A 26728-nucleotide genomic window follows, 5' to 3' on the forward strand; every position below is an offset into this window, starting at 1 on the left:
CTCCCTCCCGTCGTTCTCGATCTCCCCCTTCCTTCGAAAGAGAGCTCGGGCTTTGTGTCTTTCCCTTTGGGGGTCTGCATCAGACTTGGAGGTGACTAGGTGAGTATCCTTCCGTTCTCTTTACGCGTGAAGTGGTGATTTGTTGCGACGCGTGACGCGCCAAGCTGACCTCCTCCTTTCCTTCCTTCTCCAACCCTCGCCCTCTTCTCATTTCAGCTCTCTTCTCTCTTCACCTCCAGCGTTCACCCTCTCTTGGAACTGGCTACGTGACCTTCGTCGATGCTGTTCGTGTGCACGCAGTCCAATTTCGGGAAAGGTACAAAAGGCGACTTCACGTCGCTTCTCTTCGTTTCCCTCTAACCACCACGACCACCACCCTCCTTCCAAAACACCTCCTTCACCCACACACCCAACCTCAAATCCAACATGCTTCGACTCCCCATCCTCCTCTCTCTCCTCTCCTACTTCGCCATGACATCCGCCTCAGCTCTCCCCGTCGCTCTCGAACATCGACTCGCGTCGCCCAACGACTTCTCGTCCTCCTCTTCGTTCAAGGATCTTCAACTTCGACACGACGTAAAGGAGAAGGAGAAGGAGTACGAGTACGAGGAGAAGAAGAAGGAGAAGGGGTACGAGGAGAAAGAAAAGGAGTGGAAGGGGAAGGAGGAGATGAAGGAGTACAAGGAGAAGGACGAGAAGCACAAGGAGAAGGAAGAGAAGTACAAGGAGAAGGACGAGAAGCACGAGGAGAAGGAAGAGAAGTACAAGGAGAAGGACGAGAAGTACAAGGAGGAAAAAGAGTACAAGGAGGAAAAGGAGTTCACGATTCAGTCCGTCTCGAACTGTCTCGTTTCTGGTCACGTCGCTCTCACTTTCGGTGAGCTTTTCTCCCTCTATCGACGCTTCGAGTTCCGAAGACTGACCTAACGATCTCCTCTTTGCCTTTCAGACGACGGACCCTACCTCGTGAGTTCTCTTTTTCCTTCTCGACTCGACGAACACGAAACTGATCGATTTTCGGCCTCATTTTTCTTTTCGTCGCGTCCAGTGGGAGAAGGAGGTCGCTTCCAAGCTCAAGGACGTCGATGGGAAGGGGACCTTCTTCTTGAACGGAAACAACTACGCTTGGTGAGTCCGAGCAATCCAACTTCCTTCCGTCGCGACGCGTACCGATCTGACTCTCTTTCTCTCCCACCTTTTCCTCTCCCTCTTTCGCTCAGCATCTACGATCACGCCGACACCGTCAAGAATCTCTTCTCAGCCGGTCACACTCTCGCTTCGCACGGATGGGCCCACAAGAACCACTCGCTTTCGTGAGTTTTTTTTTCCCTTCATCCCTCTCTCCTTTCGTCCTTCTTACGCTTTTCCTTCTCGTTCGCAGGACTTACGACGAGATCCACGAGGACTTGGAGAAGCTCGAGATCGCCTTTGCGAAGATCCTCGGAATCAAGCCTACCTTCTACCGACCTCCCTACGGGATCGTCACGGATCTCCTTCTCGAGGTCCTCGTCGAGCGAGGGTACACGAGTGAGTTTCGATCTTCGTTCTTGTTTTTCTTCGTCTCCTTCTGATCCCTTTGCCCTTTCTTTTCTTCCAGGCCTCATCATGTGGTCCGATAACAGTGGAGACGCCGATGGAGCTACCGTTGCTAACCAGAAGCTCACCTACGACACCGTGAGGCGACTTTCTTCGAGACGCGTCGACTTCTGACTGACTCTTCCTCCTTCTTCCTGCCTCGCAGATCTCCAAGTCTTACCCCGCCCCTCACCTCTCTCTCCAGCACTCGACTAAAGACTTCAGTGAGTGTTTCGGCGTCGTTCCTTTCTCCTCGTTTCTTCTTGCGTAGAGCTGACCGTTCTCTCTCTCCTTTTTCTTTCCTCTGCAGCCTCGAAGGACACTCTTCCCTACTCGCTCCCTCTCCTCAAGAAGGTCGGATACAAGCTCTCGAACCTCGATACCTGCCTTGGCTTGGTCGGCGCTTCCTACGTGAGGCCTCGTTCCTTTCGACCGTCTTTCCGTTCGAGTTCGACGCTGACCCTTTCTTCTTCCTTTCTCCTTCTCTTGCAGATCAAAATCGGGGAGCCCGGAGTCAAGGACGAGTCGTGGGTCTGCTAGATTCCCCTTCCCCTCGCAGAGAGTTCCTTTTCTCTCGAACCCTCTTCTTCTTCCAGTAGTTACGCTCTTTCAGTCCCCTTCTTTCGACCCTGCCTTCGTTCTTCAGTCCCTCGCTTTTTCTCTCGTTTCGTTCGAACGCTCTCTTTTCCTTTTCGCTCCTTCGCGTATTTCATACTCATGACCTCTTTGACGACTGTTTTCGAGACGCTTTCTGGGAAAGAACGAAGAAGAAGCGATTGATCTGTCGCGTCGCTCGAAAGGATTCCTCCTCCTTTCTCCGTTCACGCCTTTCACGTTTCAATCTCGACTCTCGGATCTTCTCCTTCGATTCTGCTGAGCTATCCAAAAAGAAAAAGCATTCGAGGAAGCTACAGAACGAGCTGAAGGTAGCCATACTTCCTGCTCACAGAGGTCAACGCTTCGACGCAAGGCATGGAGGCTCTCGATCCCGTGGGTCCGCTTTACTCAGAGCGGCTGAACCTTCATTGAAAGTCGAACTTCAATCGGGTATGTTAGATAGATATGGAGTCAACGGTTGGTAAACGAGAAACTAAACATGAGGGAACCGACGCACAACAACGAAACTAAAGAGGATGAGACATGGCGAGACGAGAGACGAGAATCGAGCCTGGAACTAGAAACTTGAGCCTCGTTCTGCAGGGATGCGATTGTGAATATAGACTAGCTCGCCTAGTGGAACTCTGAGCCGCTCAAGAATGATCCTATGATCCTTGCACGAAACTACAGCCTCTCGAGAACTCTCAATCAACGAGAAAGAGGGGAACGAGGTTGAACGGGGTATAAGCAGTAGCATAAGAGCAGCGAGAACATAAAAGCGGGGTAAGACGATGCAGAAATCAGTAGAAAGGAAAGGGAAGAAATGCGAAAGCAAAGAGCGAAACGAAACGACAACGAGTCCCAAGAGGGAGGGGAGAGGAAATAACGACGAGGACGAGAGACAGAGAGCGAGAGATCAGAAGTTCTTCTTGTGGATAATATCGGGATCCTCTTGGTACTCCTCTGCCGAGACCCACATCTGAGAAGCAAAAGGGGAGAAGGTCAGACGAGAAGAGGGAGACGCGTGGAGAGGGAGAGGGAGGAGAGAGGGAACGAACCTTCTTGAACGTTGCGAGGTTGGCGAGAATGGATCCTCCGATCCAGGTCGAGTACTGTAGGAGACGAAGCCGAGCATCAGTCAAGGTTTCGGAAGAGAGAGGGCCATATCGCAGCACGAGAACCAACCTTTCGTTCCGGCGGCGCGTAGATCTTGATCTTGATGTCCTTCAGCGCAATCTTCTTCACCTCGTTCAGCAGACGATCTCCGAAACCTGTGACCAGAACCGAGTTGGAGTCAGTACGACTTCGAAACCAAGAAGGAAGGAGAAGGAGAACGACGAACCCTTGCAAAGCGTCGTTCCTCCCGACAGCACGACGTTCGAGAACAAACTCCTCCTCAGATCGAGATCTGCTCGACTGATGGAATCCACGACGAGTTGGTGAACTCCTACGGACTCCTGACCTATCAGTTCGGGGTTGAAGAGGATCTCGGGAGCTCTGTATCGTTCGGAGCCGAGCTGAAGAGCGAAGAGAGCAGAAATGAGAGTCGAAGTCAGTTGACGCGTCTCTCGCTCTACCTTCCACCGTCGCAGCTTCGCCTCGACCGCTCGTCAACTCACCTTGATCACCCTCCCATCTGGTAGCCTGAACTCCTCCACTCCGCTCCTTCCTCCACCAGCAATCCTCGAATCTCCACCGGCTCCTCCCTTCGACGAGGTTCCAGCCGCTGCTGCTGCCGACGACGAAGCGAGCAGTTCCTTCTCCTCCTTTGCTGGGTTAAGGGCGACGTAACAGCTCTTCTCCTTAATGGTTCGAACGGTTTCCATCTCGGCGGAGGTAGAGAGGTTGGAGCCTGATTTTCGAAGGAGGAGTTGGAGGTGGTGCGTGATGTCGCTGTCGCGGAGAAAGAGAACAACAGAACGAGAGAACGAGTCAGAATCGAGAGAAGAGATAGGCAAAGAGGTAAGTTTACTCACCGACCAGCGATATCGACTCTCCGAATGGCGTGAGGCATCGAGAATCCCTCGTACACTGGAACGGCGTGGGTGACTCCGTCTCCTGAGTCGAGAACGATTCCTGTTGTCCGACCCGACGAGTACCTGTGTCCAGACGTATCAGCTTGAAATTCGGCGAAGAAGCAACTCGGAAGGGAAAGAGACGAAGGAGCGACGCACAGAGCAAGGACGGCCTGAACCGACGTGAAGAGAGCTGGAACATTGAAGGTCTCGAAGAAGATCTGAGCAGCCATATCCCTGTTCTGACGAGGATTCAGAGGTGCTTCCGTTAACAGTACTGGGTGCTAAAGAGGCGAGCGAGGAAGACAAGGTCAACTTGACGCTCAAAGGGAAAGCAAGGAGGGAGAGAGGGGAAGGAAGGGTGAACGAACCTCCTCCGACAGCGTCCCCAGCTCTTCAGAGTAAACCCACGACCAAATCCGCTCCATGTCGTCCCAGTCCTTCACCTGTAGGGGTCCAAACCAAGATCGAAATCCGTCAGCTCTTCGCGTTTAGACGAGAAGGGGAGGCCGGGCTGAAAAGGAAGGGGAGAGGTCGAGCTCAAAGCTCAAAGGAAGGAAGACTGAAACTCACCACTCCTCCCTCCATGGGCCAGTTGAGTTTCAGTAAACCTCTGAGCTCTTGAGCTTTCCTTCCTATGAACTGATCCCCCGATACAGCTCCCGCCATCACTCGAGGATGTTTCGGGCGACCGACGCTGGAAAGAGGAGAGAGCAACAGCGAGAGGTCAGCTCGACTTGTTTCTTCTTTCTTCGTCTTCGTTCGAGAGGGGAGGGGACAAACCAAGTTGGGAAGAAGCATTTAGGGTGATCTTGACCTGCGAATCCTGCTTTGATCGTTCCTGTACCCTGTAGAGATCAAGTCCAGAGGAGGTGAAGGTCAGCGAAGAGAGGAGCGAGGGAAGGGAGGGAGGGCGAGCTCACGTTGTCGATGACTATAGAGTTGTTCAGGAGGACATCTTCGAACTCGGAAGACATGTTAAAGAGATTCCTTGAGGTCCCGAGTGTCTAGTGGAGTCAATGGAGATGGCGGAGGGTCTGAAAGGGGCGGAAGAAGGCGAGAGGAAGGAGGAAGGGGAGTGGAGATGGACGTCGCTGGAGGGGTTCGAACGAGGACGCGTGAAGCGAGAGAAATCAGCCCTCAATCGCAGATTTTTGCTGAAACTTGGGGGAGGGGGATTGCGAAGTTGAGACTTCCAAATATAGTCAGCGAAACTTATCCTTTTTGATCTGAACGCGTCACATACTCCAGCATCCGAGGAGAGACAGCGTTTCGTCGAGCTCTCTTAATCCTCTCCTTCCCCCAAACGGCCAGCATCTCCATCACCATGACTCGCGCTACTTCGATCCTCCTCTACACTGTCCCTCTCACCATTCTCTACTTCCTCTTCCTCCTCGGTGTCGTCTCAGTACCCCTCATCTCAACCCAAGCAGCCGACGAGATCTTGCCAGTCGTGAGTTTCGTTGAGCTCTCTGCCCTTCCTTCGAAGCTGACTTTCCCCTTCCTTCCAATGCAGATCCCTTGGGTTTTTCTGGTCACCTTTGGAGCCTACTCGCTAGGATCGCTGGGCTGGGGATTGGTGACGTTCAGGGATTGTCCGGAAGCTTACAGGGAGTTAATGATGGTACGTTCACGATCCCTTCCGTTCTCCTTCTCCTCGAGCTCAACTCCCTCCTCCGGTCGAGAGAGCGCGCGCTCTCGATCTAGCCGTCTTTCTCGCTGCTAGTCCGCCTACCTGCTCTACTCTGCGTTGAGCTTGGACGGCCGTGGAAGGTGTGGAGGAGGATGGTCAAAGGAGACAGCAACGGAACGAAAGCTCACACCTCTTCCTTCTTTTCCTTTCCCTTTGCTTCGCGTTCACAGGAGATCACACAGGCGAAGGACGATCTCAGGTCTAAAGGAGTCTCGGTCGACACATAGCCATTTCCATATCCCATCTCAGCCTCGCCTTCAACTCTCCGCCGTCGTGCGAACAGGAAGGAGGATCAGAGCTGGACTCGGTCGCTGCGATGGACAAATCTGGTCGACGGCAGGGCTGGGCAGGGTTGTAGGCTTCGGTCAAGGGATCATCCAATGATTGGTCTCTCCTTGTGCTCCGACTGGTGGATGGAAAGCGATAGAGATGGACCGGAGACGGAGGAGGGAAGAAGAGACGACGCGGCTCGAGCTCGACCCTTCTTCCCCAAAATCTGCTCCCGCTAGTCTGGGATCTCTTCAAAGAAAAAAGTCTTTAGCTTGTGTCACTATTGATCTTCCGGCGTCTCTCGAGCTCATCGACGAGAATGAGCTGCTCGAAGAACAACGTCCGCGTCTGTTCGTCCTCTCCTCGTCTCCACTCAGTCGAGGCCCCTGTTCTCGTCTCTCAGCTTTTCTCTCAGAAAGTTAGGCAAACGGAATTGAATCTTCGTATGTAACGGAACGGGACGGAACGGGACGGAAAAAGGGAGAACCGAGAAAGTTGCGTCTAGCGTCGATCAAAGTCCGAGCACCTCCTGAACCCTCCCTCCTCGATCCAAGATGTTCTTTGCTCGCTTCGCTTCCTGCGAGCGACGAATAGACGAGGACACAGAAGTTAGTTTAGAGGTTTCAAAGTGAAGGAAAACGAGACGAACCTGGAAGAATCGTCGCCCCGCAGACGCGTCGAGCGATCCCGTCGCGTTCTGGTGTCGTCCCAACCCAAACGAGAAGAGCAGTCAGCGAAGAGGGCGAGAGACGAAAAGAAGAATGAACGTTCAACTCACCCTATCGGTCACAAAAGGATCCTCGACAACCATGTACGTCTTCGACCCAGGTTTCGTCCTTCTTGCCTTTCCTCCCAGCCTCAAACTCATCATCTCCCTCGAAACAGTCGGCTCCCAAGCTTCCAAAAACCCAAAGAACCCTCTCAACGCTTCAACCATATCCACCTCCCTCACCTCCGAAACCCCGTCCGCTCTCCCAGTCGAGTACCTCTGCCTCCAAATTTGGCAGCTCGCCCCTCCTTGTCTCGCGCCAGGGTCGATCTTGAGGTCCTGATCAACCCAACCGTAGCCGTCTCCGTACTTCCTTGCGAGGAGGTCCTCGACAGCTCCGATCTGGACGAGGTAGATGAGCAGGAGGAGAACGAGAGTGTAGGAGGTGACGTTGGATCGACGGTCGGAGGAGGAGAGGGATCGATCCTTGGACCAGGTTTTGATGAAGAAGGCGAGAGGGAGGAAGATCCTGGAGAGTCGACCGTGGTGGTAGAGGAAGGTGGTGTTGTGGGTTCCAGAGAGGCAATTGACGTTGATGTCGAGGGGAATGCTGTTGGAGGGAAGGTAGGCTTTGACTGGACGACGACGCGACGACGATGAGGGAGGAAGAAGTTCGGGTGGGTCAAGGAGACGAGGTAAGGAAGTTAGAGGACTCACTGATTGGAGTATTCGCATCGGCGATAACCTTAGATGAAGACGCGAAAGGATGAAAAGAAGGAGAAAGAACAAAAGTGAGCACTGTGACGGAGGAAGAGCGAGAACGTCAAACTCGCCTTCGTGACTTGAAATCCTCCCTCTCGAAGACAGTTTGCGAGGTTGTTAATGTTGTAGGGGCTTGGAGTTGAAGAGTAGTATGAGTAGCTCGAGTGTTTGCCCCCTTTGAGGTTCGAAGCGTCCTGGCGAGAAAAGAAGAGAAGGGACGTCAACAACGATCAGCGAGAGCGTCTAAGAAAGAAAGGGTCGAACTCACAACGATACAGATGTCGAGATCGGTGATGTTGGTGTCCAAGCCATAAGCTGTACTACCGAAAAGGTTGACATGGAAGTGAGAGCCTTCCGAGACGAAGAACGAACACAGGGAAGAGTCGGGGTCAGAAAGCAAAGAGGAGGAAGGTTTCGTTCCTTTCTCACTCACCGTATCGATTCTGAATGCACTTCTCGAGGGCCTCGAGTGACTGAGCTCGTTTCAAGAGGGTATCATCTGAAGGTTTGCTGTTCTGGAAGGGGAGGCAAAGGAGCGAAGTCAGCTCGAGCTTGGGTCGAACTAGTAGGGAGAGAAGATGGGTTCGTCGGAGAAATCTGACTCACCTTGTAATTCTGAAGGATGTAGTCTCTCCCAGAGTAGGCTGAATTGATCGAGTGGTCTGGTAGTTTCGACCTGAGGTCGACCTGCGAGGGAAAGGAAGGTGAAATCAGAAGAAAGAAGACGGAGTTCTGAAGACAGGTAGAAAGTAGGAAGAGGACTCACACCGTTGAGGATGCTTCTCCAAGTTGGAAAAGCTGAGCCAGGGATGCATTCTTGAGACATCGGAGTTGAAGAGTGAAGAGGGAGAAGGAAGAGATGGGAGGGTGGGGAGAGAAGATGGCCGTTGGGAGGAGGTCGACGAGCTTCCGAAGTCGCTCCTCGTTTCGAGACCGGAGTCAAAATGAATGCCTCGTTGCTAGGGAAATATAACGGAATTGCGTTGAAGAAGTAGACAGTTGTTTGGAATCATGATCTGGCATCGTCGAGGAGAGAGAGAGAGCAGGAAGCTGGACGGGCTGATGGAAACGACGTCGAGCTCACATTTTGAGCAGCCTCCACACTTCTCCAGGCAGTGCTTGTAGCCAACAGCACAGATGTTCAGGAGAGCGTGCTGATCGTTGTCGAATTCGGATTTGTTTGTTGTTGACGGTTCGGGTAGGGAGGGCTTGCCGTTCCCTTTTTGCTTTTTGGAGGTTCATGAGCTTCGAGCTCTCTCCTTCCCTCCTCACGTTCACCTTCTCGTCGAGATCGACTTTCGTCTCGCGTACCCCCTCATTTTCTCGTGCGCCCACGATGGCGTCCTCCTCCTCTTCGTCCTCTACAACCTTACATCCACCTCAACCTCCTCCCCCTACGACTTCCGACTCCCCGTCCGAGAACTCTGAGGCAGGACCGGACAACGACGACGCTCCCGTCGAAGGATCTTCTCTCGTGGACGCTCCCAAGAAGAAGAAGAAGAAGAAGAAGAGAGCCAAGAAGCTTCCCAAGCTGTCTGAGGAGGAGAAGGAGGAACAGATGATCAAGGCTGCAGAGCTTTTGGATCTCGAGGAGAAGAAGGCGAAAGGAAGGAAGCCCAAACCCAAACCTCAATCAGTCTTGTGCATCTCGAGGAACAAGCATTGGAGGCACATCTCGGCCTACCATGTTAGCAGAGATCCTTCTATGCATCTACTCGTCGAAGTTTGAGCTGACTTTTCTCTTTTCTACAGGGTCCATGGCTTCAACTTCCCGTCGAGGTTCGTTTCTCCCTCTCCCTTCCTTTGAGCTTGCCGTCCCTTCCTTCCTTGCCCCTTGTTTACGCCTTTTTCGCTCCTTCGCTACAGCTTCTCGAGTCCCTTCTCTCCCTCAATCTTGATCCCATCTCCCTCTCGTCTGTCCCTGCTCGAAACATTCATGGAATCCCCTCCAAGCTCCTCACTGGCGGATCCGGAAAGGAACGAGACAAGGGACCTACTCCTCCTCCCATCGACCCTGGAGTCTTCAGGAGTGTTATCAACATCAGGAGACTCGTAGATGAAGGTGAGTCTCGTCTTGTTCTTCAGCTTGTCTCAGGTCGGATGATGGGTTTAGCCGTCAGAAGGGCGAGTGTTGACCTCTTCTTCCCTTCACCTCTCTTCCAGCTTCCGACCTTGCCGTCCGAGCGTCGAGTGGTCTCTCGGCTTTCAACCTCTCGTCTATGAGCAGTCAAAGCCTTCAGGTCGATCTTCCCCCCAACAAGAACGGTCGGGAGCCGTCGATGTCTGCTATCCGGACTCATCGTCTTCGAGCTCTCGCTTGTCAACGCCTCGCCGGTCAGTCCAGCCTTGCTTCCTTCCTTCGCTCTTTGTTCGAGTTGGAGAGCTGATTGAGCTTTAAGATATATTTCTTCAGAGGCTTACAAGTGGGATGAGATCGCTGCCAGTGTGATGGTCATGCAGGGAGCTAGTGCTCTCGACGATTTGGCTGAGAAGGTGTTGCGGATAGGTGAGCTCGATTTCTCCTTCCCTCCTCTTCCCCGCCGGTCGCCCGACTGACTCTCGTCGGTTCACGACTCCTCATCAGACCCTACCAATCCCGACGCTCTCTATGTTCATTTCTTCCACGAGAAGATCCCTTCCAGGTCAGTCTCAATCCTCCTCTCCATTCTTCTAGTCTCGTCCCGGTCGAGTCTGATCGCCTCCGCTCTCTTCCTTCCTTCCCTCAGGATGGTCGCCGAGAACACCACCACCGACGTCCTCGACTCCCTCATCAACGCTCATCCTCATCGTCTCGAGTTCTACCGGACTCGAGGAATCGTCAAGGTCTTCCTCGACCAGTACGCCGCAGGAGCGCGAGACTTCACCCACGCTCTCGTCGAAGCTCGAGCTGCTCGAAAGGGACGTCAGCATCACTCTCGAGAGGAAGCTCGAGCCAACGGGAAGAAGAAGGGCAAATCCACCGCTTCCTCGACGGCTCTCGTCACGACCTCTGGAGGAATTCACATGGAGGAAATCGAGGCGATCCCTAGGCAACCCAACTCGTTCGACCTCGGAAACGAGAAGCCTCAGCAGCACTCGTCGGTTGGACCCGAAGCTCCTCTCCCTATCGAGCCCCAGTGCTTGTTCCTTCGAGGATCGAGCTACTTGATGCATGCTGTCTGGCTCATCGAGTCGGCGGCGCTCAAGCTCGAGGAGGTCGGACGGACTCCTCCTGGAGACGGGATGGAGTTGAGGCTTTGCAACCTCTCTCACGGTCGGTTCGGTGGTATCGAAGTGAGTTTTCTTCTTCTCTCGACTTCCTATCCATCCTTTCGGCGTTCAAGGTTCAAAAACGCGTCGCTGACTCTTTGTTCTGCTCCCTCGTCTCCCTCAGATCGGAAACCCTGACGGTCCCTTGGGTTCGAAGTTCGGAAAGAAGCTCAACGCCTACCGAGAGGTTTTCGGAACCAACAAGTGGAAGACGGACGTCCACGCTCTCGCTCGGAAGTCCATCCGGGATCACGAGAGGTTCCTCGCTCACTTCGATCAGGTCAGTGCAGACGCGTCTTTATTTTCCTCTCTTTCGTTCCCTCTCTCGTACTGACCTCCTTTTGTTATTCTTGCTTCACCTTCCTCTCAGATGGAGTCCCTTGCCATCCACTTCGACCAAACCACTCTCGAAGAGCTCCGAAACGACCCTCTTCAACGAGGGCCTCGAAACCCTCACCTCGACTTCTCTGGTCCCGACGGCAAGCCCGCTTCCCAAACCTTCACGACCTACCACCCTCTCCTTGTCGAATCCCACTACTCGATCCTTCTCGACTACCTCCTCCTGGGAGACTTCCCAGCAGTCCTCAACTCCTACGTCAAGATCGCTCACCTCGTCGACGGACTCGAAGGTTACCCGGTCTTCCTCCCTGCGAGATCGATGGCTCAGGCTGAGTTCGTCGAGGTGTTTGAGAGGTTGTTGGGTGGATGGAGGTTCGGTGCGACGCCGGATGTGAACGCTCCTGGAACGAGGATGATCATGCCACCCGTCGAAGCTTCGAAGGTCCCTTCGCCTTACCCAAGCGGATCCTCCCCTTCTCCCCTCACTCCCTCCTCCTCGGCCACTTCCTCGTCCTTCGACTTCCCAGGACGATCCTCCTCCCCTCCTTCCGGATCAGGTTCTTTCAACACCATTCACATCAACGGGAACGGATCAGCCGTTGCAGGAGGGTCAGGCTCTCGATCTTCCTCTCCTCAACTCGCTGCTTCAGCTTCAGGACGCGTTACTCCTTCGTCCTCCTCCACCAACGGGAACGGTTCGGCTCCTCCTCCTCCCACCAACCGAAGGGATGCTCCTCCTCCCGTCGATCTCGTCAAGTCGCTCGAGGCTGTCAGGGCGTTGATCGTGAAGGCTGGAATCAAGGCGAAGGAGAGGGAGCAGAAGACGGCGGAGAAGGTGGCGGAGGCAAAGAGGCAGGGGAAACCGGCTTCGTTCGGGTCGATTAACATTCCTCTTTCGGGTCCTAGAGTTGAGGTGAGTCTCGTCTTTTCTTGCTTCGTTTCGTTCGAGAGGTGATGTTCGAAGCTGACCTCGTTCTCTTTCGTTCTGTCGTTTGTCAGGTCATCCTCGTCTGGCTCGCGTCCGTCGTCCTCCCTGAGCTCGAAGACCTCAAGGCTGTGTAATCTCGCAGGATGGAGAGAAGAATTAGAAGGAAGGAAGGGAAGGGAAGAGGGCGTGCGGACGATCTTGGTTGGTTGAGAAGGGAGGAGGGATTCATCTCGCGTTTTTCTTTTCGTTTCTTGTCGGTTTTGTTTTTCGCTCCCTCTCTAGTTTGTTTTTGAAGTAAGAAGAAGGGTTTAAACTATGTTTCAGGTGCTCTATTATGCTTTTGTTTGCGGCGAAAGAGAGGGACGGAAAGGAGAGGAAACAGACCAGAAAACGCGTCGAACTCATTTCAGCCTTCCTCCTCCAAACCGCCACCGCGTCCATCTCTCCAACTCGCATTCAGCTGTCCCTGGATCGGTCAAAGGACTTCTAAGCAAGCTAGGAGGACCCAAAAGCAGCTTTCTTCTCAGAAACCGACTCGGAGAGGTCCAGTCGATGACAATCGTGAGTTGCGAGCTCCTCCCTTCCTTCCTCCTCCTCCTCTCTCCCTCTCCACAATCCCATGCCCGTCTTTCTCTCCATCTTCGGAGATCAGAGAACACTGTCTGACTCTCCTCTCGCTTCCTGTAGATGTCTTCCACCGATCCTTCCTCCCACTCTGTCAAACGAGCTCGTTCTCCCGCTCCTCCTCCTCCTCCCACCACCTCCCTCGACGGAGCAGCTCCCGTCGCCTCTTCCTCCTCGCATGTTCCTCAGAAGATCAAGAAGATTCGTCTCTCGATGGGGAGCTCGTCTGCAGTCGTACCAGCAGCCGATACTTCCACCTCCAGCAACGGCACTACCTCTTCGACCTCTTCTCGTCGACCTCCCTCCCTTATCGACTCGGTGAACTCGAACGCATCCTCCCACGGAATCCCAAGTCCATCAGCATCGGATTCCTTCGTACACGCAGACGAGAGCTCGATTTTAGGAGCAGGGGACATGGAGATGGACGTAGAGGTGGTGATTGACGTCCCGGAGAGCTCAAGAGGAACAAAGAAGGAAGGAGGAGGAGACCTCATGAAGTTCGGCCCACCTTCCTCTCTTCTCTCTCAAGTCTCCTCGTCGAACAAGAACGCATCAGCATCAAGATCCTCCCCTCTTCTCTCCACCTCCTCTCGAAACCCAAGCCAGAAACGACTCTCCATCGGCAGCCCAGCTCCTTCCTCACCTTCAGCATCCAACCAGCAACAGCACCTCCCGCTCCCTCTTCTCTCCCACATCTTCACCTCCCTCCTCGTACCTCGAAAACGAAGTCGACTCCCCTCTATCGTTCCTCTGCCCAACTTCTTGCTCGCACTTTCGTTGCTGAGGTCAGCTCTGTCGGCTCCTTCATCGTCCTTGTCGCCGAAGGAGGAGGTCGAGCTCAGGGTGTTGGAGGGTTGGGTTGGGCTGGAGACGGCGAAGGTTTTGCTGGGTGCTGGAGAGGGTAGTGCCGCTGGTGGTGAGGAGTGGGGAGAGAGGGGGAAGAAGGAACTGAAGGAGACGGAGGTGGGGATCAGTAAAGGAGTAAGTTTCTTCCTTTGGACGACGCGTGTGTTGGGTTGTTTCTTTCGCTCGAGCTGACCTTCTCTCGCTTTCTCAGATCATACTCTGTCGGAAGGTGATTATTTAGCATCTTCTGAACCCCACACTGCTGCCTGAGTTGACCTGCGCGCTCCCTCTTTCGTCTCGTGTCAGCACTCTCACCTCTCGTCGTACCTTCATGAACTCACGATCTTCCAGGCTGAGAGTGCTTCGCTGATGGTGAGTTTCCTCTTCTCATCGAAGCTCTATCAACGATCTGGTTGTTCTGACGCGTCTATATGCGTTTTCGTCTCCCCAGGGAAACTCCAAGTTCGCCATCAAGACGCTCAAGCGATCTCTCACGTCGGCTTCGTCGTTCGTTCTTTTTCCCTCCGCCCTCCCTCTCTCCTGTCGATCTCTATCGATCTCCGGACTGAATCTCAGCGCTTTTCTTCCCTCGCAGACTCCCTCTCCACCAGCACTACGCGCTCCTTCTGACCCTCGCCAACCACCACCTCACCTCACCTCAATCCTCTTCCACCACCCACGCGCTCACGTCCCTCACCCTCCTCCAGAACCTCGCAACCTCCAAATCCCACTTCACCCTCTCCACCATCGCTCAAGTCTCCAAACTCGGAATCCTCGTCAAGGAAGGCAGCTGGAGACAAGCTCGAGAACTTATCGACGCGCTGGGTTCGGAAGTTGGGTACATCCCTCCTCCGCCTCCGCCTCTCAAGGACGGGTCGAAGGTGGAAGTGGAAGTCGCGGTGGAGGTGCCACCAGTGAGGTCGAAGCTGGAGAGGCAGGTTTACACTCACTTCTTGTGCCTCGGGGCGATGGTCTACAATCACGTGGGAGAAGGAGCGAAGGCGACGGGGATGGTGAAGGCTTTGCATGCTGTTTTGGATGAGGGAGGGGAGGGAGATGAAGGGTTGGGTGGTGGTGTTTGGGAGGTAAGCCTCTCAGTCTACCTCTAACGAGTCACGGAACCGCGTCGCTGACCTCGAGCTTTCTCTTTGCTCAGATCCCAATCGGAGCAGGGCAACAGTCTTCGCCTTCGTCGACGATGGAGGGTTCTCTTCTCGTCCGCTTTACTCCTCCTCATCTCGTCTACATCCTCGCTTGTCTCGTTACCTGCATGTCCAAGAGGTGAGTCGCTCGTCTCCTTTCGATTCCCGCTTTCTTTCGTTCGACGCGTCCTGACCGCTTTTCTTGTTTTTCTATCAGGGATCCTACCGGAAAACGACCCAAGAAGACCGTCTTCGTCGAGGAAGGTCTGAGGCAACTCGCAGCGACCGGAGAACAGGACATGACTTGTGAGTCTCACTTTCTTCCGTCTCGACACTCTCCCTGACGAGCCATTTTTTTTCCTCTCGCAGACGCCCCAAGCTCGTCCTATCGACCGATCCAAGAATGGGACGCGACTAAAGTCGTCCTCGAAGCCGAACTCCGATGCGAAGCTTTGGGAGTCTGCATCATTCGATCCGAGTTCGTCGAAGCTCAGAAGGTGCGTCTCTCTCTCTTGCCGTTCCCTTCTCTCGAGCGCTGATCCCGACTTCCTCTCACCGCAGCTCCTCTCCGAACTCATCTCCTTCACTCGAAACCACTCCCTCTTCCTCACCTTCGCCGCTCGGATCACCCTCCTCCAAGCCCACCTCGCTCAAGCCCTCGGGAAGAAGGACAAAGCTCTCTCGTACTACCGAGCAGCTCATCACCTCGCTCTTCACCCTTCCTCCGGTGCCTCTCCCTCTTCCACCTCGAGCTCGGACGGGCTAGTCACACCCAGCATGTCGGATCTTGCCATGGCAGCCAAACTGGGAGAGATGGGGCTGATGATTGGGTTGGGGAGGTTGGGAGAAGTGAGGGAGGAGTGCATCAAGGTTGCAAAGCAATGCTGGGGGAACGCGGGGACGGTGGGAGCTGAGGTTGCGTTGGGAGCTGGTGATGGACAAGAGGATGTGGTGCTGAGAGTTGCAGGAGGGCTGTTGACGGCGTTGATGGAGGGAGAGATCTTGAAGTCGAAGTAAGTTTGAGACGCGTCCTCTTCTTCATCCTTTCACTCGACTCGAAGCTGAACTTATTCTTCGCTCGTCTTCCTTCTCGCTCGCAGGAAACACCTCAAAGTCTGCCTCGACTTCGCTTCTGCTTCGTCGGACAACACTGCTCGACCTATCATTCTTGCTCTTACCGCGGCTCTCTTCCTCGTTCGTCCAGTCCTCACTTTGCTATCCCTTCCTGTCTCTCTCTCCTCTCCTCTCGACCTCAACTCTTACGATTCGTTTCCCTTCTTTTCAAACAGAACACCCGAGAGAAACAATCCCTCATCATGCTTCAAACCGCTCTTCAACTCGCTCGCTCCCTCGGACGAGACGGAACGGGAGGACATGCGAGTCTTGGGCTTTGGTTGGGTCAGAAGTATGAACGTGAGTTCATCCCTATTTTTCTAGTCCCGTCCGAGCTCGTTCTGACCTTTATCTTTCGGCTCGATCTCGTTTCGTAGACACGCTCAGGAGGAACGGAGACGAGAAGAAGGCGAATGAGATTCAGAAGTTGTTCGTTCCAATTTCCCCTCCTCCCTTTCTTTCTTTCCAAACGCGTTGCTTACCTCGTCCTGTCCTTACCATGTGTTTTCGCCTCCAGCAACAACGCTCACATCAAACGTCTCGCCGAACTCGCAGGGAAGCCAATCTCGTCGTCGTCGTCTCTTCAGACGCCCAAAGTCGAATGATATCTTGCTCGTCTCTTGCTTCTCAGTCCCCTAGCCTAGCATTCCACTCCTACTCTTGCATTCGCCTCTTATCAGTCTTCTACGTCTTATCAATCATCTAGCATCATTCAGCTTCGTCGGGCCTCGTTTAGAGGAAAGGACGCGTCAAGCTTTGCGTCTCCGCTCTCGTCGAAGGAACGCAGCTCTTCTTTACTCGCTCGAAATCGAGCCTCTCGAGAGAAGAGGGCATTTTCGTCGTACTCGTTAATCATACGTAGGGAGATTAAAGAAACGCACGCCTAAGCCAGATCTACCGGCCTTCAAACTCTCAATCCCTCCCTCCATCGCCCAACGACCTCTCGCCGATCCCTCTTCCCGACCCTCAACCCAACAACTTCAGCGCCTCAATCAGCTCCTTCTTCGCCGTCTCCACATCCTCGTAGTTCAACGCCGAGATCGCCCACTTCGCATGCTTCTGAACCTTCTCGATCTCGGCCTGAGTCAACGGCTCGTCCCTCTTGACGGGAGTCCAGCTCGACGCCGAGGGCGCTGGTGGTGGAGGTGGAGGAGCAGCCGCTCGAGGAGCTGGTGCTGGTACGACGGGTTTCGGAGCTGGTGGTTTGACTGCCGAGGGGGGAGGAGCTCGGACGACTGGAGGCGAAGGTGCTGGAGGAGGAGGCGAGGCAGGGAAGGAAGGAGGTTGAGGAGGAGCCGGAAGGTCGGAAGGAGGGAGAGGGGAGATCTGGATGTGAGGTGGTTTCTCTGGTGTGACTGGAGAGAGAGGTTGGGTGGTAGGAGGTGGGGAGAGAGGAGGTGCCGAAGGCGGAGGGGCGTCCAATCCGTTTTCCTCCTCCACGGGTGGGACAGGGAACGACGGAAGTCCTTCCTGAATTCCTTCGTCGTCGTCTCCTACTCCAGCGAATCTCACTCGACCGGGAGTGGAAGGGAAGAGAACTCCTTCGACGTCGTCCTCCTCTTCGTCTTTCGCGAGGGACGACTTCTTCGCTCCGAGCTGCTTCTCTCGATCGTCCTCAACCGCTCCAGGAGTAGCGGCGTTGCTCCAGGTTTCTCGATGACGGTCTTGTTCTTCTTCAGCTTCGGACTTGTCGAGAGGAGGGGAAGGGAAGGAAGGTGTGGGTTCGGAGGACGACGCGGCGGGAGGAGGACCAGCTTGAGGGACGGTTCCGGCTTTGAAAGCTTTGGAGAGGGAGGCGGCTTTGAAGCGGGAGTATTTGAGCTTGGCTTCCATCTGAGAAAGGGGAGACGAGCCGGGAGGTTTGCGACGTGGGTCAGAACAGGTGCGAGAAGTTGAAGGTAGGGAGGGAGGGAGGAGGGGACGAGCTCACCTCTGGATCGTACTCTCCGTCATCAGCGAAGGATCGAGTGACCTCTAGGAAAGTGGCGGCGGCGAGGAACTTCCTGACTGTGGCTCTGAGGTCGTCGAGAAACGAAAGCGTAGAAGTAGGAAGTCAGCTCGATCCAGCACGAAAGTCGACGTCTTCCCTCCCTCCTTCGAGGCCGAACTCACGGAGATGCCTTTCCGGCTCGATCCTCATCGTCCGCTCCGGCAAACACCTTGAGTGCAAAGTTTTCGACGTAAGCTTGACCGGCGATCTTGTTGGTCACGGCATCGTTATCGGCGAGGATGGATTTCATCTGTTCGAACGGAGAGAAGAGAGAGAGAGGGAAGGGGAGGAGATGGGCGGTCAGCTTCGTTCTCTTCCTTCCTCCTTTCCCTACGTCCCTCCCTTCACCTCCTGGAAACGAAGCGAAACCAAACCGAAGACGCACCTTCTCTAGAGCATCCAGTAGATCCATCAAAACAGCAGTTCCAGCTTTAGTTCGCTTGTCGGCAACTCCGACCTCGACAGCCCAGAAGCAGCCTGAACGATCAGTGGAAGGAGGGTCAGAAAGGTCAGCTTCTACTTCTCCCAGAGGCGCCTTCAGCTACTAAGGATGTCTACTTACACCAGTAAGCCATGACAGGATCATGACTCTTGAGTTCCTTTGCTCGTTTGACGAGCAGGTCGATGACTTTGAGCTCGGAAGGGATCTCGGAGGGCAGGGAAACGTCGTCCATCTTGGGGGGTCTAACGAGGAACGAAAGCGAGCTTGGGCGAGTTGAGAATGAGTGATATAGAGGAGTCGTGAGGCTGCAAGGGAGAGAATGGGGAGATAGGGTTGGGAAGTGCCGGAAGCGGTTGGAGGAGAGGAACGAAGCGAGACGAACCGCTGGAAGGTCGAGCTCGTTTCGTCATCTCGCAGGGTCGCGTCGCTGATCCCTCTCCGGAGAAATTTCCTCGGAAGTTCAAAGTGAGGATAGAGTAACCAATGAAGAAGTAGAAGATAGAGGTGAAGACAGAGGTGTAGATCCTTGAAACCCTCCTGCTTGAGAAGCAAAGAGATCAAGGTCGGACGAGGAGAAAACAAGTCGAAATCACTATACTAGTCTCACTCGATCTCAGCGACCTACGAAGGAAGAGAAGCGAAGGGGAGGTCATCTCTTGGAGTAACTGTGAGACGAAAGGCAGAACTCACGATTCCGAGAGAGTGGCAGGCTTGAGCGGCGAGGCTAAGAGAAACAAAACAGAACGAAGTCAGTCATCACCACGACGCGTCGCCCTTCAAATGGGAGCGAGGACGAACTTGTTCTGACGGACCGAAAGCAAAAGGGAGTACTAGTCAGTAGAGTGCGAGAGAAGAGATGATTCGAGAAAGCACTCACCTTGATGACCTTCTTCTGCTCGAGCGAGCGAAGACGAAACAAAAAACCGGGCAGCGCTCAGCTCCTCCTCTCTTCGGCCTCTTCATTCTCTTCAAACTTACCTGACTCCCCCACGAGGGCCCGTACTCATGCCATCCCCACTCAGGAACACTCCCATCCTTCTGTCTCACTCCCTCCTTCTCGATGAAAAGCTTGAGGGCGTAGAGCTTGACCTTTTCCGTGCTCTCCTCGGGTCCCTCGAGGTACTCGAGCGTTCGTTTGTTCTGGAGGCACCATTGGTTCTGAGTTGAATAGAAGAAACAGAATAATGAGACGTTAGTCGGGTCGATCTGGAGAAAGAAGGAGGGGAAAAGGACGAACGAGGAGAGCCGAGAAACCGATGTTGACGTTCTCTCCTTCAGCGGAGGGATTGAGCTTAGCCTGGTCGTTCGAAGAGTGTGATTTTCTGATCAGTTTCGATTCCGGTAAAAGGTTCTGTCCGTCGTTGTTCGACGAGAATGGAGCAGCGAAAAGCTCAGGCGAAGGAAAGCTCGATCAAGGCTTCTCGGAAAGAGCAGGGCTTACCATCAGAGACTCGTATCCAGCGATAGCGATCGGACAGAAGAGATCGTTGATCCAGAGCTTGGCCATGGAATATCCGTACTGCTTGAAGACCGCTGCGAGGTAAGCTGAAGGGAGGAAACACAAAACGTTGACAAGAACGCGTCAAAACGATGTGACTGGGCTCTCTTTTTCGAAAACGAGAACGACTCACCCTCGAAGAGCTCGGCTCTAACGCTTGTCTGAAACTTTAGAGAGTAGAGCTGAGCTGGGGAAGCTCTCAACTGAAAGCGAGGAGGGAGAGAAGGGAGAGGAGGCAGGTCTGAATCGAGCGCGTCTCGTTCCCCGCTTTGGCTCTTGAATCGCTCAAGACTGACCTTGGTGTGGAGATGATAGCAGGCTGAGATCGAAGAGAGAGCATTCTTGTTGTTGACCTGATCAAAGGAGGGAGAAAAGAGAGAGTGAGCTGAGTTCGATGGAGAAGAACGAAGACGACGGAAACGAACGAGGTTTGCTTTGAGGAGCTGTGCGTCAAAAAAGGGATCGATCAGTCATTTGCACTAGTCACGGATAGTCAGACTCATCGAGACGCACACTCGCAGCTCCAGGAGTGATCTGAAGAAGGAGAGGGAGGACGAGTCAGAGACGAGAGAGTTCGAGCCGTCGTGCATCCGAACGAAGGTTTACGTACTTTCGGGAAGATCGACATGATCATCTCGGTGATGCAGGATCCCAAAACGGCGTCTCCGAGGTGCTAGAAATGATCGAAAGGCAAGGAGCGAAGACCGTCAGGAAGAAGAAGCGTTCGTTCGACGCGTCGTCGCTTCTGTTCAAACTGACCTCGAGTCGTTCGTAGTCCATCCTGTTTGGACGAGGTTGAAGGTCAGTATGAGACGTATGATTTATATCTAGGAGAAGAGGTTTTCCTGCTGACATCGCGTTTCCTTCGGGTTCTTCGAACGCTGAGAACAAACATCGAAGGGAGACGAAGGTCAGCTTCACGACCCTCCAACACGACCTTGATCAGCCCATTTCCTCCCACCCCAATCTTTTCCAGAGGTAAAAAGAGCCTCTGAACTCACGTTGCTTCTTCTGCATCAACCAACGCAGAACCAAACCCAAATCCAACCTCGACTCAGTCACCTCTCCTCTACTCTCCCTCTCCCTCTCCATAACTCACCATGCAAGCATAAGAAGTATGACAGAAAACCGTGTCAAATAGATCTTCTCTCAAAGGAGGAAGAGGCGGCAACGTCCTCGTCGTCAATCCGTCGACTCTCAACAACGAAGGACTCGGGAGCTGAGGAGGCGACGTGAACTCCCATTTCACCTTCCTCTTCTCCGCTGCTGCTTGATCGTTGAGTGGAGGGAGATGGAGCGTTCTTTCCGGGATGGGAATCTCGGAGGCGTTGGGAGGTCGGTAGGAGGGTTTGTGGTAGGCTGGTCCGTGGAGGTTGGGGTTGGAAGGAGCGGAGGAGGAGGGAGAGGGAGGAGGCGGAGCTTGGGTGAAGGGCCCGTTGGGAGGTCGTGTTTCGGTGGTAGGGACGGCGGATTGAGATCGAGTTGGTGGTGCTTGGGTAGGATTGAAGTCGAGCTTTCCTGAGGTAGGAGCTGAGGTGGGGATGCCTAGGAGGGGAGGAGGATGGAGAGGTCGATGGCCGAGAGCAGGAGAGTCGGTCGCCTTCCTCTTCATCTCTCCCTGCTCGGTTTGAGGAGTCGATTGAGGCCGACCGAGGAAGAGATGAGAAGGAGGAGGCTGAAAGGGAGCTGAAGATCGGTAGTAGCTCGAAGGGAGGACGGTCGTCGAGTTGAGCATCTTGGGAGGAAGGTGAGAGTTGGGAGCGAACGAGCGAGGGAAAGGGCGGAAAGATTCGTCGATAGGGGTTGAGTTGACTTCAGTTGCTAAGGGCTTGTAGAGGAGGAAGAAAAATCAGCGAGAATATCTTTCCGACGCAAAAAAGTGTAGTCGAGAAGTCGTTACAGTCATTAGTATGTAGAGCGAGAAAGAAACCAAGAAAACGAAACGAGAATGAAACGAGCTGAAAGTCCCCACCAAATCTCCCTTCTTCTCACCCAACAGTGCCCCTACGTCGGCACCCAACGTCTTTTCAGAACAATGCTCTCCCTTCCTCCTCAGGGTAAGGAGGCGGAGCCTCGTCGTCGTCGTCAGGGAACTCCCCATGCCCTCCTCCTCCTCCTCTTCCCGGTCGATGCATCATCCCCAGCGCCAACATCTCCTCCGCACGCTCCCGAATCATCCTCCTAGTGAGCGAATCACCGTTTGAATCCCCGATGGCTAACGGTGAGCGTCGACGGTGAGGGGAGGAGGAAGAAGAGGTCGGAGAGGAATTTCGACGCGCCGAGAGACAGTACGAAAAGAGGAAGATGGCTGGGATGACGAGGACGTTGATGAGGGCAGTCATGGGGAGGTATCTACATCAGAGGGATGGATGGGAAGGAGAAAGGCGGAAGAACGGGGGCGATGAGCTCGTGCGATGGAGGAGAAAGGACGACTGAGACGCGTCGACGAAGAAGAAGCGGAGAGACAAAACTCACTCAGATGGCTCCACTGCTCCCATTAACCTCCTTCCTCCCACCATCAGCCTCTCGGCGAGCCCAAAGGCACCCAAGCCTTCGAGCTCTTTCTGAAGGGTCCTGCGCTGATCGCTTCGGAGTTCGTCGAGGAGGTGGATGAGGTCGGGCGAGAGTTCGGAGAGGGCGTGCGAGGATTGGGATGCGGAGAGAGGATTTGGAGGAACGGGTTGCTGATGAGAGGAGGAAGATGATGCTACGGGTTGGGTTTGGGGTTCGTTGGAGTTGGAATGGGAGAAGGAGCAAGATGGGTCGTCGAGGTAGGGAGAGAAGGCGTCGGCGCGGGGAGAGTACGAGGAGGGAGGTTGAGTCGAAGGAGGTCTGTTCAGCAGGAAGGAAGATATCGAAGAAGACTGTATTAAGGTCAGCATGGATTCGAGAGACGTAGGGGAGAGAAGGTTGAGAAGGGAGAAGTGAGAGGGGAGGACTGACAGTCTCAGAGTTGGGATGTCGACGATTTGTTGGAAGTTGTTCCCGTTGAAAGCTCCTCCCAAGCATCGGAGAGATATCTTGCCATCCTTGCGAACGACGATGTCGAAATCCTTGTTTCCGTTGACTGATACACGAATCTCGCCTGTTCAAAGGAGGGGAAGGAGGGAGGGGAGGGAGGTCAGCGTGTGCCCTTCGGAGGAAGTAAAGCAAGGCGGCCGTGTTTTGCTTCAAGAACAGGAAGAAAAGGTCGTTCAGACCGACAGAGCAATCTCTAGCGGTTGATGTATGATTGAAGAGTTGACTTCTTCTCTAGAGGATCGAGAAGAGGGAAGAGGTCGACGTCCTTCTTGTGGAGAGCTCAGCTCTCGACCTTCCCTTCCATTCGCTCGTACCCGTCCGCCAACCAGAGAAGAGCAAGGAAATTTCCGACTCACCTCCTTCGACGTCTCCAGTGAGAACAAGCTCCCACTTGATATCCTCCAAGCTGATGACCGCCTGCCTCTTCCCTCGAGGCAAAGCTCGTCCAATGCAGCTCCCTCCTCCTTTCGCCTCCTCCTCCTCCGGTTCGAGAGTGATGGAGATGACCGTCCTCGAAGCTCCCTTATCGATCCAACGAGCTCCGATATACTTCTCCTCTTGGGAAGGAGGAATCTCGACGCAGTAGCGATCGCGGTAGTTCTCTACGCGGACGGAGTACGAGCCTGGCAAAGGAAGGGAGGGAGGAGAGGAGAGGTGGAGTTTGGGATCAGCTTTTCGATCTCAAGAAAGTTACAGATTGGAACGAAACGTAAGCCGGACTCACCTTCGTTCCAGATGGTGTTGAGAGCGAGGACCATAGCGGAGGAAGAGGAGGGAGGAGGGTTGAAGGGAGGGCAGAGGAGAGCTGAGCTCAGGGAGGGAAGGAGGAGAGGGTCGTGTGACGGAGTTTCGAGCTCCTACGAACGGCGTCCGACAGAAAAGTTGTGTTTCTCGATGGAGTAGTGGATGTGGATACCCTGGGGACGATGGAGGAGCTTAGGGGAGGAAGGAGCAAAGGTGAAAGTTGGGAGGAAGAGGAGAATGACGACTCGAACCGGTTTCCGCTTTCGTCCTTTTTTTTCTTTTCTTTTGACTCTAGCTTTTCAGATGCTAAGTGCTCTCTGTAAGTAGAGCTTTAACTCTACTCCGGCATTGCACTGATAGGTAAGAGCTCCAACGTTTTTCTTCCTGGCCTCCTGCCTCCACCGATTCTAGAATTCCCAAGGCCGCCTGAGTTCGATGGACGAGCTGATAACGCTGCTACTGAACCCAAATGGTGCATGAAGCCGAGAGATGCCTTCAGTGGGATACTCATGCATAGTAGTGCAAGAAGTAGGCACAGCAGTGCCTCCAGAATGAAGAAAGTCGAGCACACGCTCGACGCGTCGCGCACTCTCCCTCGTCGCTTTTACTCTTTCTCGACACCGTCATTCGCAACGGAGTGAGAAGATTAAGAGTAGATGTATAGAGATATAGAGCGCGAGGAGAGCAGCCAGCAACGAGATCCAAGGTGGAAGGTTGGAGATATCAAGAGTGAGAGAGACCGGAGGGAAGAACAAGAGGGAACGGAACGGCATGGGAGGATCGTGAGGGAGGGGAAGGCAACAGAGATGAAGCAAGAGAGAGGAGAGGAAAGCAAGAGGCCCGAAAAACAAAGACAAGGAAGAGAACGCAAGGTAACGAGACAGGGCGAGAGACGGGGAGGTGGGCGGAAGGGATGGGATGGGATCGAGAGAGGAGGAGCAAGAGCGATACATCTAGAGAGAGAGGGGACGAGGGCAAGAGATAACGAAAAAGACGAAGCAAATCGACTCGAGAGAAAGCTACGGAAGGTAAGAAGAAAGGGAGACTCCTCCATCGTCGCTCTGGGTCGGAGGAGAAGCAGGGACGGGAGGAAGGGCTCCCGTAGGTGGTGCTGGAGCTGGAGGGAGGTACCGATGGGACGAAATAGGCTTGTATCCAGGTGGGAGCGTCCCGGGAGGAGAGACCGTGAACTCAGGAAGGGTCTCCAGTCCGAGAGAGGGTCGACGAACGGCGGCGGTTTGCTCTCGGGCGAGGTTGTGAGGAGGATCCGATCCTCTTCGTTTGGTTCGAGTGGGAGGGATCGAGAGAGTGGATGGAGGAGCTCGACGGTTCTCGCTGGAGGAGGGAAGGGGAGGTGGGGGTGGGAGTCCTCCGGTGGGAGGAGGGTAGGCGGGAGCTCCTCGATGCGCCGAGTGCGATCCTCGACGAGACGCGTCGAATCCTTGACTCGGGTGGAGGTTGAACGACGATCCGGTTGGGGAGTTCATGGGAGAGAGGCGTCCTGCTGATCCTGAGTTCGACCTCGAGATGGGAGGCGATAAGTCGGAGGAGCCAGAGCCTCGCCTCATTGCCTCCAACTCTGCTCGGAGCTTCGCGTTCTCCGCCAGAAGAGCGAGCTCGGTTCGAAGCCGTTGGTTCTCTTCGAGGAGGCGTTGAGTATCCGACGAGTCCGACCTGTCGAGAGGAGGAAGAGGGACCTCGTTCGTCGAGCGTGGTCGAGGAGAGATGGACATCCTCTCTCGACTTCGACCTGTCGAGCTCGTTCGTTGACTGCTGGTCGCCGATCCCGTCGAGGGCTTCCGTTCGAGGAACTCGTTGAGGTATCCGGTTCCCGAGAAGTAGCTGCTGGTAGCGGTTGAGGGAGAGGGCAGATCGCTTCCTGCGAGAGGCGTCGATCCGGCGTAGAATTGACTGGCGTTCGACGACGACGAGTCCCTCTTGTGCGACGATTTCCCTGACTTGGTAGATCGATACGGCTCCGATTCGATGGTAGAGATGACTTGATGCTTCTGGACCGAGTAGGGGTGGCGATCTGAACGAAGGGAGTCTCGGATTTGAGGGAACGCGTCCTCCTCCTTCACGCTCAAGACCTCCTCCTGCTCGTTCGACGGTTCCTCGTTCGCCGAGCTGGTTTTGCTCTCCGTCGGAGAAGGCTCCTCGGAGGATGATTGAGAGGCTCCGGTGAAGGTCCCGTCCTCGATCCTGGACTTGGAGGTCGCACTCAAGCCGTGTTCGGTCCTGAGGAAGGCTTGGAGTTTCTGGAACGAGGGATCCGCCTCGTGTGCTGGTCCTACGGTTCGAGGATCCTTCTGGGCGTAGTGGGAGACGAGGGGGTTGCTGGATCCGACGAGGATTGGACTGGTGATCGTCGAAGGAGCCTCTCGACCGAATCGAGACGCGAACGAAGGGCCGTTGGACGTCGACTTCTTGAGAGGAGCTGGGGACGAGGATTTTTCGGGCGCAGGAGTGGATGTCGACGACTCGGGGAGAGGAGGTGTCGAGTGGTGATCTCGAGTGCTCGTCGAGATCGAGGAAGGAGAGGGCGACGGGGATGGAACGGGAGGAGGAGGAGGAGTTCGAGTAGGGAGAGGAGTAGAAACTGGTTCCGAGAGAGATGGGAGGACGACGGGTGGTGCTGTTCGAGCGAAGGTGAGGGCAGTGCTGGCTGGTTTCTCGATGGCGACGCGACTGGAGGCGAGTTTGGCGAGAGCGATGTCTAGGTCTCCATCGAACGGAACTCCCGACGCCTTGTGCTCTCGAGCAGCGTCTCCGAGACCCATGAGTTCGGCTCTGCGATCAGAAAGGAGACAAAGAGGAACGAGTCAGTGCCGGCTTCTTTCGTCGGCGTCGACGAGAGAAGGAAGGGACAAACCGTTGGATGAGAAGCAACGACTTGATCTCGGTAACCCAAGCTTTCAGCGTGATCTCGTCTCCCAGCTGAATGATCCACCTCTTGTCGGCTCCAAGTCTGAGAGTGGAAGGAGAAAACGACGAGAGGAATCGTCAGCGGGAGTTCGATCATCTCGTACGATCCTCGAAACGACGTGAGATAGAACTCACTCCTTCTCCTCCTTCCCTCTCACACCACCCTCTCCAATCTTGGCCTTCCTCCCGTCAGTATCACTCCCTCCGACGGAGATGGAGAGGACGTGCTTCCTCCCTTCTCCAGCC

At 54.5% G+C, this 26728-nt stretch overlaps 8 protein-coding genes across 8 annotated transcripts; 4 read left to right on the top strand and 4 right to left on the bottom strand.

The window, feature by feature from the left end:
* Positions 1–669: 669 nt before the first annotated feature.
* BDY24DRAFT_343384 (carbohydrate deacetylase) lies at positions 670–2115 on the top strand (the record flags this gene model as incomplete). The annotated part of the gene is made up of 9 exons (XM_076637516.1): positions 670–877; positions 950–966; positions 1049–1128; positions 1221–1313; positions 1382–1527; positions 1598–1674; positions 1742–1799; positions 1886–1986; positions 2068–2115. The coding sequence occupies 9 exons, from the start codon at positions 670–672 to the stop codon at positions 2113–2115; spliced, it is 828 nt and encodes a 275-aa protein (XP_076494245.1).
* A 784-nt stretch (positions 2116–2899) lies between these two features.
* On the bottom strand, positions 2900–5473 carry BDY24DRAFT_365061 (actin-related protein). The gene is made up of 11 exons (XM_076637921.1): positions 5111–5473; positions 4971–5035; positions 4761–4884; positions 4559–4633; positions 4347–4471; positions 4149–4271; positions 3792–4065; positions 3515–3689; positions 3358–3443; positions 3231–3284; positions 2900–3151 (listed from the first exon to the last, which is right to left on the bottom strand). Exons 1-11 carry the CDS (start codon positions 5162–5164, stop codon positions 3089–3091), a joined length of 1218 nt encoding a protein of 405 aa, XP_076494246.1. The 5' UTR covers positions 5165–5473; the 3' UTR covers positions 2900–3088.
* On the top strand, positions 5474–6281 carry BDY24DRAFT_397647 (dolichol-phosphate mannosyltransferase subunit 3). The gene is made up of 3 exons (XM_076641589.1): positions 5474–5640; positions 5704–5811; positions 6051–6281. The coding sequence occupies exons 1-3, from the start codon at positions 5515–5517 to the stop codon at positions 6105–6107; spliced, it is 291 nt and encodes a 96-aa protein (XP_076494247.1). The 5' UTR covers positions 5474–5514; the 3' UTR covers positions 6108–6281.
* A 550-nt stretch (positions 6282–6831) lies between these two features.
* Positions 6832–8654, bottom strand: BDY24DRAFT_147288 (nucleotidyltransferase domain-containing protein). The gene is made up of 7 exons (XM_076636111.1): positions 8388–8654; positions 8228–8308; positions 8055–8136; positions 7890–7972; positions 7693–7815; positions 7577–7604; positions 6832–7494 (listed from the first exon to the last, which is right to left on the bottom strand). Exons 1-7 carry the CDS (start codon positions 8445–8447, stop codon positions 6920–6922), a joined length of 1032 nt encoding a protein of 343 aa, XP_076494248.1. The 5' UTR covers positions 8448–8654; the 3' UTR covers positions 6832–6919.
* Positions 8655–8957: 303 nt separating this feature from the next.
* Positions 8958–12271, top strand: BDY24DRAFT_417422 (uncharacterized protein; the record flags this gene model as incomplete). Its single annotated transcript, XM_076643706.1, has 10 exons — positions 8958–9308; positions 9374–9400; positions 9488–9683; positions 9785–9955; positions 10035–10127; positions 10206–10263; positions 10348–10894; positions 10995–11150; positions 11241–12122; positions 12209–12271. 10 exons carry the CDS (start codon positions 8958–8960, stop codon positions 12269–12271), a joined length of 2544 nt encoding a protein of 847 aa, XP_076494249.1.
* A 418-nt stretch (positions 12272–12689) lies between these two features.
* On the top strand, positions 12690–16467 carry BDY24DRAFT_417423 (uncharacterized protein; the record flags this gene model as incomplete). The annotated part of the gene is made up of 14 exons (XM_076643707.1): positions 12690–12698; positions 12825–13742; positions 13819–13836; positions 13914–13979; positions 14059–14114; positions 14203–14692; positions 14764–14888; positions 14967–15055; positions 15119–15246; positions 15311–15762; positions 15850–15943; positions 16039–16162; positions 16240–16291; positions 16380–16467. The coding sequence occupies 14 exons, from the start codon at positions 12690–12692 to the stop codon at positions 16465–16467; spliced, it is 2709 nt and encodes a 902-aa protein (XP_076494250.1).
* A 1141-nt stretch (positions 16468–17608) lies between these two features.
* Positions 17609–18526, bottom strand: BDY24DRAFT_343386 (Vta1 family protein; the record flags this gene model as incomplete). Its single annotated transcript, XM_076637517.1, has 5 exons — positions 17609–17695; positions 17793–17877; positions 17975–18102; positions 18238–18329; positions 18415–18526. Coding segments are annotated over 5 exons (504 nt in total), but the record flags the coding sequence as incomplete, so codon positions are not given.
* A 3147-nt stretch (positions 18527–21673) lies between these two features.
* BDY24DRAFT_147357 (uncharacterized protein) lies at positions 21674–23772 on the bottom strand. The gene is made up of 5 exons (XM_076636112.1): positions 23538–23772; positions 23170–23436; positions 22736–22877; positions 22268–22624; positions 21674–22144 (listed from the first exon to the last, which is right to left on the bottom strand). Exons 1-5 carry the CDS (start codon positions 23569–23571, stop codon positions 21820–21822), a joined length of 1125 nt encoding a protein of 374 aa, XP_076494252.1. The 5' UTR covers positions 23572–23772; the 3' UTR covers positions 21674–21819.
* Between the last annotated feature and the right edge of the window lie 2956 nt (positions 23773–26728).

Source organism: Mrakia frigida (assembly GCF_051309035.1).
Source record: "Mrakia frigida strain ATCC 22029 unplaced genomic scaffold BDY24scaffold_28, whole genome shotgun sequence".
Classification (NCBI taxonomy): Eukaryota; Fungi; Basidiomycota; class Tremellomycetes; order Cystofilobasidiales; family Mrakiaceae; genus Mrakia; species Mrakia frigida.

Bases quoted from the DNA above. Each gene is read 5' to 3' on its own strand.
- BDY24DRAFT_397647 (XM_076641589.1), top strand. From the start codon at position 5,515: ATGACTCGCGCTACTTCGATCCTCCTCTACACTGTCCCTCTCACCATT. The intron at 5,641-5,703 runs GTGAGTTTCGTT...CTTCCAATGCAG, and splicing joins CCGACGAGATCTTGCCAGTC to ATCCCTTGGGTTTTTCTGGT. The intron at 5,812-6,050 runs GTACGTTCACGA...TCGCGTTCACAG, and splicing joins CTTACAGGGAGTTAATGATG to GAGATCACACAGGCGAAGGA.
- BDY24DRAFT_365061 (XM_076637921.1), bottom strand. From the start codon at position 5,164: ATGTCTTCCGAGTTCGAAGATGTCCTCCTGAACAACTCTATAGTCATC. The intron at 4,472-4,558 runs GTTCGTTCACCC...TCGCCTCTTTAG, and splicing joins TGGGGACGCTGTCGGAGGAG to CACCCAGTACTGTTAACGGA. The intron at 3,285-3,357 runs GTTGGTTCTCGT...CGTCTCCTACAG, and splicing joins ACGCGCCGCCGGAACGAAAG to TACTCGACCTGGATCGGAGG.
- BDY24DRAFT_147288 (XM_076636111.1), bottom strand. From the start codon at position 8,447: ATGTCTCAAGAATGCATCCCTGGCTCAGCTTTTCCAACTTGGAGAAGC. The intron at 8,309-8,387 runs GTGAGTCCTCTT...TTTCCCTCGCAG, and splicing joins GGAGAAGCATCCTCAACGGT to GTCGACCTCAGGTCGAAACT. The intron at 7,816-7,889 runs GTGAGTTCGACC...TTTTCTCGCCAG, and splicing joins ATCTCGACATCTGTATCGTT to GACGCTTCGAACCTCAAAGG.
- BDY24DRAFT_147357 (XM_076636112.1), bottom strand. From the start codon at position 23,571: ATGGTCCTCGCTCTCAACACCATCTGGAACGAAG. The intron at 23,437-23,537 runs GTGAGTCCGGCT...TTCCTTTGCCAG, and splicing joins CAACACCATCTGGAACGAAG to GCTCGTACTCCGTCCGCGTA. The intron at 22,625-22,735 runs GTCAGTCCTCCC...CCTGCTGAACAG, and splicing joins GACATCCCAACTCTGAGACT to ACCTCCTTCGACTCAACCTC.